Source organism: Bactrocera latifrons, unplaced genomic scaffold (assembly GCF_001853355.1).
Source record: "Bactrocera latifrons isolate USDA-ARS-PBARC rearing strain unplaced genomic scaffold, ASM185335v1 scaffold_81, whole genome shotgun sequence".
NCBI lineage: Eukaryota > Metazoa > Arthropoda > Insecta > Diptera > Tephritidae > Bactrocera > Bactrocera latifrons.
This window is the reverse complement of record NW_017537501.1, coordinates 1188027-1196267: the sequence shown is the minus strand read 5'-3', so window position 1 is coordinate 1196267 and position 8241 is coordinate 1188027. Positions and strand designations below refer to the sequence as shown.

At 36.3% G+C, this 8241-nt stretch overlaps 4 protein-coding genes across 4 annotated transcripts; 2 read left to right on the top strand and 2 right to left on the bottom strand.

The window, feature by feature from the left end:
* The first annotated feature begins 1482 nt into the window (after nt 1–1482).
* On the top strand, nt 1483–2993 carry LOC108976937 (lysine-specific demethylase 8). The gene is made up of 3 exons (XM_018946383.1): nt 1483–1853; nt 1903–2059; nt 2117–2993. The coding sequence occupies exons 1-3, from the start codon at nt 1584–1586 to the stop codon at nt 2893–2895; spliced, it is 1206 nt and encodes a 401-aa protein (XP_018801928.1). The 5' UTR covers nt 1483–1583; the 3' UTR covers nt 2896–2993.
* Nucleotides 2994–3786: 793 nt separating this feature from the next.
* On the bottom strand, nt 3787–5580 carry LOC108976938 (B-cell receptor-associated protein 31). The gene is made up of 3 exons (XM_018946384.1): nt 5471–5580; nt 4773–5339; nt 3787–4161 (listed from the first exon to the last, which is right to left on the bottom strand). Exons 2-3 carry the CDS (start codon nt 5274–5276, stop codon nt 3964–3966), a joined length of 702 nt encoding a protein of 233 aa, XP_018801929.1. The 5' UTR covers nt 5277–5339; nt 5471–5580; the 3' UTR covers nt 3787–3963.
* Nucleotides 5581–5852: 272 nt separating this feature from the next.
* LOC108976908 (protein DPCD) lies at nt 5853–6822 on the top strand. Its single transcript, XM_018946333.1, has one exon. The coding sequence runs from the start codon at nt 6028–6030 to the stop codon at nt 6679–6681; it is 654 nt and encodes a 217-aa protein (XP_018801878.1). The 5' UTR covers nt 5853–6027; the 3' UTR covers nt 6682–6822.
* LOC108976909 lies at nt 6727–7655 on the bottom strand. Its single transcript, XM_018946334.1, has 2 exons — nt 7518–7655; nt 6727–7458 (listed from the first exon to the last, which is right to left on the bottom strand). The coding sequence occupies exons 1-2, from the start codon at nt 7539–7541 to the stop codon at nt 6832–6834; spliced, it is 651 nt and encodes a 216-aa protein (XP_018801879.1). The 5' UTR covers nt 7542–7655; the 3' UTR covers nt 6727–6831.
* Between the last annotated feature and the right edge of the window lie 586 nt (nt 7656–8241).

The following is an 8241-nucleotide window of genomic DNA, read 5'->3' as shown; positions in this document are numbered from 1 at the left end:
GAAAAAGAGCAAAAACAGCAACGACACAAGCGTACGAAAAGTGCCAAGTGGCAGAACGCGTTGATTGCGCTTATCTTCCCGACGCGATCGTGATCTGTGGCGCGCCTGCACCGCCACCGGCAGGAGCAGACCAACCGACTCAACGCAACTGAACACGAAGTGCGCGTTTACGACAGCGTATCTATAGAAATGTGTGTTGTTGCTCTATTTTAAGTTCCTCGTTTGATTGGATTGAATGTTTGGCATGCCAGAGACAATGTTGCAGCTCGCATGTGGCAGCAGCAGCCGACGATGGGTAGGCCGCATAGCATGTTGCTGCAAATGGTTGCAATGAAATCATGAGTATTGTTGTTGTTGTTAACGTTGCACGTGTGCTTTGCCACTCGACACTGCACGCTTCAATTGCGTGCTGATTAGTTGAGGCGTGTGGCAGGATCGGGAATCATTAGAAGCACGACAACTACCGTGAACCTCAATATAACTAACTGTTGCTCAGCACTGAACGAAATACCAAAAGAAGTAGTACAAGTGGGAGTACTACTTAAACGGGTATTAGTCGCACCTGCTCCTTATGGACTCTCGACAAACCACAGGTATCTCTCTCTCACTAAATGCAAAAAATCGCTCTCACCTACATACTCGTCAGGGGTTGTTATTATGATTAATCATTGTTTATGTAATGCTATCTAATGATCCAGAAAAGTTGTTAATAAATCGCTTTCTTTTTGGATCCGTACGTGGCAATGGCTTTCTCGTTAGTACCGTGAAATTTTGCGACGTGGCAACAACATAAATTTTTATTCGTAGACAGTTTGCCTGATCTCACTAGGTGAGAATTGAACGGCCAAGATACCACTCGCAGAGAAAGAGTCGGATGGCGTTCCGAGTTTTCAGACTCAGGACAGTGGTGGTGATGGATAGGGTGATCAGAAACAACTCTTCCTGTTTTCCAGACTTCAGATGAGAACCGTTTTCTCAATGTCTCTTTAACAGTTATCTGTCATAAGCATCTTCAGAAGAAAGTTAAGATTATAACTGTATCCCGATCCACCCCTTCCATGCTAGAGATGCGATATTATTCCCACAACAGCCATTTATACGTTACCGAAATTGACCCGGATGTTATTCATTTTAAGGCTGTTATTTTGATTTGTTATTATGATTCCTGAAATCGAATCGACACTTAATCACAAGTTTAGATAATTTCCTTGTGCAATTCTGATTTAATTTTATAAACCTCCAACAGGAGTGAGGACAGTGTAGATTAGTGAATATATTAACAAGAACAAGGTATTATTCGCCGAAGTTGCGGAATCAATAGTCTGCGAAAATAGCTCCCACGTTCAAGAAGTATGAACAACAGAGACACTGATTTAGACTTTCTTTATTATCTAAATTTGTTTTATTTAATTTCTGTAAAATAAATCAAAATTCAATTGTTTTCGTTCAGTCTGGTACAATTATGTTAAATTTCTTATAAAATAAATACTCCGGCAACACAGAGCAAACAGCTGTCTCTCCACTATCAAATAAAAAAAATGTAGAGACAAAGATGTGGAGAGCTGTGTAAAAATAGTAAACAAATGGAAGAATACACTGAGATTTATAAATATTTGCCAAAATACAACGATATTAAAACTATATTGGAAAATGAGCCTGAAGCAAATTACGTACTTGGCTTGGCCACAACAGACGTTGAAAAGGCAAACTCAGCAACATATAAATACAACGAGGAAGTGTACTACTTAGTCCGTAGTTTAGCTGACAAATGCTGGGAACGCATACACACTGGGCACTTCAGTGCAGTGCCATTGGAAGTGCGTAAATTGTATGCTTTATCCAATTATTTCAAAGTAAGTGAAATGGGTATAAGAGCTCCTTTGTTGAAATTATGTTTAAAAGATATTCTATTTGCTTTGCGAAAGTGTTTCCCAACAACAATTAATGCGATGTGCTGAAGTGCTCGATGAGGCTATACTGATTGGCTGCACACAAGGATTATATGAAGGAAGTGACGAGTTCCAAACCAAACTAACAGGTTATATTAGTAAAGCTTTAGGTAAGCTTAAACTTTTTAATATTAATAAAAACAAAAGCAATATTTATTGTTTTAAAGAAAACAGCACACAGACACCACTACCAATCATCAAGACACTCAAGCGACAACAACTTAAATGCGACATAGCAGTTTTAGACTGCCCCTCAATACAAGATTTTCGCACAAAATGTTTCAAAACTGACCGTCCCGCATTGCTACTCAACACGATAACGCATTGGCCAGCTTTGCAAAAGTGGCGTGATCTTAATTACATACACCAACTGGCGGGTAATCGCACAGTGCCAATTGAAATTGGTTCTAATTACACCACCGATGAATGGTCACAGCAGTTAGTGAAAATACGTGACTTCCTCCATCGTCAATTCACAAACACCGACAATGAAATCGAATACTTAGCGCAGCACGAGTTGTTCGATCAGATACCAGCGCTTAAGGCCGATATACGCATACCGGACTACTGTATCTTGCGTACGAGTGATTCCGAAAGTCCTGCGCACGTGTCCATAAAAGCATGGTTGGGTCCTAAGAATACCATATCACCGTTACATTATGATCCCGAACACAATTTACTGTGTCAAGTATTTGGTAGAAAACATATAATCTTGGCATCACCAGCAGATACACCCAATCTTTATGCACACGAATCGGAAATGCTTTGTAATACCTCGCAATTGGATGCAGCGCAGTTAGACTTCGAAAAATTCCCGTTGTCGGCGAAAGCAATCTTTTATAATGTTACTTTGCAAGATGGTGATTGTCTTTATATACCGCCGAAGTGGTGGCATTATGTGCGTGCCGAAAGCGAGAGCTTTTCGGTCAGTTTTTGGTGGTCATGAATTAAATGATTTATTTGAGAACTAAATGAAATAACGTTTGTACGTAAATCACTTTAAGTGCCGTTATATACATAATAAATATTTATGACTAAAATCAATTAACGAATACTCATTGTCCTAAGAAAGGAGCGATAATTATTGTCGCCGTTATCAAAGTACACTAACAGCGCAATTACATTTGATAGCAATTTTATTATTGTGTGTTTCGTGTACTTGCTTATCAGATGATTTCGTAGTTTAAACCTTTAAATTGACATGCAGAAATGATACACAAAGCAAAAATTGTTTAATAATGAAATTATTAAGATAACATTCATTTAATAAAGGAATACTAAAATCTAGGTATTAAAAACTAGTTAAGATGTCTAAAGCCGCTTCTGAAATATGAAATGTACACGCATACTCTAAATGCCATCGTTAGCTGATGTGTACTAATAAACGAATCAAACAAAAATGAATCATCATCTCCACAGCTTTCTTATGTGCGTGTATGTGCTTATGATCATTCCGCATAGTAAATGATACACACTAGCTGAGGTTTCCATGACATTTAAAAAAATATTTTGCAATAGGGTAAGTGTCATTAAGCACATGGAGAAATAAATAAAATAATTAAATGACTAAATAAGCGCGAATTTTGTATGTCAATTCAAGCATACATGCATTTATTAATAATTCATAATTTATGCATACAAAAGGAAATAATACGTTTATATATGTGAGAAAATATTAACCAACACGCTAAAAATAAATTCTTAAGAGAACTACAAAGCAATTTGAAGAAACATTCTGATCTTTAAAAATATTAGTCCTTTGTTATTTTTAATGTATATATGAATATTGAGATATACTATTATTATAAATCCACATTATTTAAGATAATTCTTTTCGATTTAGATAAACTCATCACTTTTCATTTTAACAATTTCAAACTTCAAGTCTCTTTGAGATGTTAACGACAGTGCTTAAAACGTTTCAACAGCAGCACATGTGCTACGGTAGCAAAAATATATTTATAATGGTTAAGTTATAAATATTTCTCTACCGAGTACTGAATTCTTAGTTCGTTTAATCATCCTTCTCACCACCTTTGCCGCTGCTACTGTCGCTAATGGTAATCTTCTTTTGCAATTTGCTGTACTCGTCGGTTAGTCTGTCGTACTCCTTGTTTAAGCTTTCTGCTTGTGATTTTAAAGCTTCTTTGTCCTTCTTCTCACGATTCAAGTCAGATGTGAGTTCTTGTACTTTCTTACGCAATTCACTGAGCTGAAAGTGATATAATTTTTAACATATTTGTTCTTTTTTAGAAAAGCTAAGGTCCACACTATGTGTGTTTGTCTTGGAATTTACAATACAATGTTCCTTTAAATATATTATTTTATGTGATTTATGCGAGCAAACTTGTTTTTTAATATTTAGCTGAGGCTGGCACTGAGTCCTTGTACACGTCTCCGCAACTTTAATATCTGTGCATTTTGCCCGGTGAGAGTAAACGACGAAAGGAATAGAAAATTATATTCTTGGAGTGAATAGAAAAATATAAACGAATGCGTTTTTTATACAAGCAATGAAAGCGTTAAAAAAAAACTTTTTTTTTTACTATACATCCATAGAGTCGCTTGACAAAATGTATATTATATAGAGCAGTTGCTCCTCATTAGGGCCGGAGATTAGTAAATAAAGCTTTTTCCAAATTACAAAAATCTATAACTAAACTGAGTATGTGAAAAATATATTCAAAAATATATTACTCAGATAAAAATCCAAAAGATTGTTTGATGCACACTTCTCGGTACAAGAACTCTTTTCTGTACAGCCCAAGCCAATAACAAATTGAACCAATAAAACAACAAACAATTTGGTAACACGTCACTTACCTCAGTGAGTGTACTATCCTCAGTGGCTTCCTTCGCCTTCTCGGTACTCTTTTCAGCCATCAATGTGCGGGCAGCAGCGGTGGCACTTTGTGCCTGCTTCATCGAAGCTTCACTTTGAGCCAATAAGTTTGCTTGCGCAGAGATCAGCGTAACGAGACGACGTATGACTAACACAAGGAAAATTGCAAAACCAGAAATGTAAAAATTGCGTTGTGCACGGAAGAGCCGCATGCTGTGCTGCATTTCGACATTCAGATGTTCGTGACCGCCAGCTTCATGGGACGAATATTTCCTCATTTCACGTATGGCATCCAAAAGGAATAAAATTAATACACCCATAATGAGGAAGAAGTACAGATGCGCCTGCTGTGCCAGCATCGCTAGAAACTTCGATTTGAAGAGTCGGTTCCATTTGTATGGACTGGCTATGGGCAAAACCAAGAGAAGAACTACGACAATTTCTGCGTACAGAAATGTAGCAATCAAAGTCCAGACCAGACTCATATTTGCTGCGCTTTACAAAATAATAGGTTTCTGGAACAACTTTCCTTCTGCAATTCTGATGAGCTGTAATAATTTCAGCGAAAATAAAAACAAAACAATATAATTTAAAACTTTTTATGTTTTATGCTTTATGTCTCCTGCCTTGTCTTTTGTACTATTTTTAGCTTATTACCCTAGTAATTTAAATTTCTTACTTTTTATAGATTGAAATTTGTGAAAATATAGAACTGCGCTGCTACTGCGTTTGTCGCTGCTTTGATTGAAATTCAGTCAAATTCAGTCGATGATGTGTATTTCCATGGGTATATTAGCGTACTCCCTTTAACATCGAATTAATACTCAAATTAAATGAGTGGAAGCAGGACAATTAAAAATTACCGGCAAATATTCGTGTTACTACTATATTTGCGGCAGGGTTGCATACAATCGCACCATTCTCTTACTAACTAAACAATTTTTTTTTATAATAAGTATTCATAAAATTAGTTAAGTAATTATGCAGAATACATGAGTAATTTATAAAAAACATGTATTTATTTATTTCTATATATTATTGATGTTTTGTTTTGAAATTTATTATTAACGTGGCAGCACGCGGAACTGCTTCAAAACAAAACGTGCGCTGATAGCAACGTATTTACTTCGATCAAACACTTCAAAAATAACAAATATCATAGATATTGTCAAGTTAAATAATTTCCGCCACTCATAATTCAAAAAATATATATATTGAAATTAGTTTAAAGGCAAAATGTCCTACGAAAATTGGCTTAACTACTTACGTAGTGCTGAAAAGCATTCAATGATTAGTGGCCATTGCCGCAAAATACACTATAAATTTCCTGATGGCCAGCAAATGGCTGAAGAATATAGCATGGAGACAGGCATTGTGCAACGAAGAGCGTGGCGTAAGTGCAAGCAACTTATGGGGGAACCCGAGTGGGAAGTCGAATTAGGAGAAACGCCACGCCAAATTAATCAGGGCCTTGGCGGTGGCGATGCAGACAACTCGAGTATAAACAATGATTTCACACTTCTGGAAAGTAACTCATCTCCAGTGATTACCAAACGTATCACCAAGAAGAACATAGAATGGCGTATACGTAATTTACCATATCCAATTCAAGTATACCAAGTTACAGCAGAACCTGATAAACGCGCGATTGTTGTTCGTACTACAAATAAGAAATATTACAAAGTAATCTCAGTACCTGAATTGGACCGTTGTAATCTGCTTCCGTCGCAAGCAAATATTAGTACACACCATCAGTACAACACATTGATTATAACATACAGTAAGCCGACTTTATTGAATGAAATGGAAGCGCAGGTATTATTGTTGTTAAAGAATGTCGAAACAGAAACCGATATGGAAGCCTTACTTCAGGGATTGTTAGCGAAATAAATTTTTTTTTTAGCAATATAAATCTTTTTATAATACTTTAATGAATTAAACTTACAATATTGTATATTTATTTGATACACATAATACATATGATGTCGGGATATTGCCATTCGCAAGAGATCGTCATATACTTGAAACTAATACTAACTATTATTTATTGAAATTCTCGCTTAAATCAGTCAAGGGTGGAGTTGAGGTGTAGGAATGATATTCAAAAGAGGGTAATTCGAGCGGTGTTAGCGAGGGTATCTCATCGCTATCGGTGATGTAAAAAGCTGGTCTGCCTGCATCCCGTTCATATGGGCACTGTGCAATTGCCTTCACAAATCCTTTGGGTGTGCCACCATGCTCCTCAGCGATAGTATTTGCACTGCGATAGTCTTTGTTTTCTCTGCTGTTGGTACGCTTCATTGGTGATATGTTGAGTTTAGTGTCAAATTCTCGTACTGTCCGATCAATGGATTTAGCTACGGATTGTGCAGTCAGATTACTGTCTGTTCTGAATAATAATACGGGTGGTGTGTTTGTTGTTGTGGCCGATAGTGGCACAATCTCTTTGTGCTTTAAACTTTCATGCTCTTGCTTATGCATTTGTATTTGACTTAACTTTCTCTGATATTCCCATTTTTGTGTATTCAGCAATTCGACGGATTTTGGCATCAATGCCGATTTAAATGCATCTTGTAGATATATCAATGAGGTTTCTATTGCCTTATAGGCATCGTCGTAGCGATGGCGATTGAGAAAGCGATTAGCACGACGTTCATGAAAATGTGCCTGAAAATGCATTTTATGTCAAATTTATGCGTCTTAGTGACTTTATTTAATATTCTCACCAAATTTAATGGAGCATAATCCATTATTTTGTGTTTATAGAAGTATTTGTTGAAAATTCTGGGTAATGCGCACAAATTGTTATGATAAGAATGTTTATTTACGCAGTGCACAAAGTTTCTAAAATCACCTGGTTAAGGACAGGGTTGCTTTGCATTTTCAACAAGTGCTGATAAAATGGCTAGATAATCTACTCCAAATTTTAGGAGTATTTTTAGATAAATATCTAGCGAAGTAGAGGTTTGGGGAAAATTTTTTGAAAAATATACTACGTATTTAGCTAACAAAAAATAAACTTATATTTTCTATTTTTTTAAATAACACTTTTATTATTTGAGAATTTCGAATTAAACCGAAGCGACTACTTTCAAATTTACTTCCAACCCCATTTCGAAATTTTGTTGTCTTAGTCGGTACGTAGGAAAAAATCAAGTCCGGCAATGATTCGGTGATTCTAGTGAGTTGTTGGAGAAAACGATTTGCAAAAAAAATATTGTAGAGCACCGGACCCGGGCCGTTTTACCCTCCTCGTTCTTTGTGTCTTGGTTTATATAAATCCGCCATCATTTCACTAAAGCTCTGAAATTTTTTGGGAATGGAAGTTTTTTCCAAATAGGTTTTATGAATGCTCCCAAGTTTCTGGGGTGGTATTAGTGGCTAGTTTCCTTTACCAATACCCATGGTCGGAAATTTTAAATCATAATAATCTGAGACACTCGAAATATC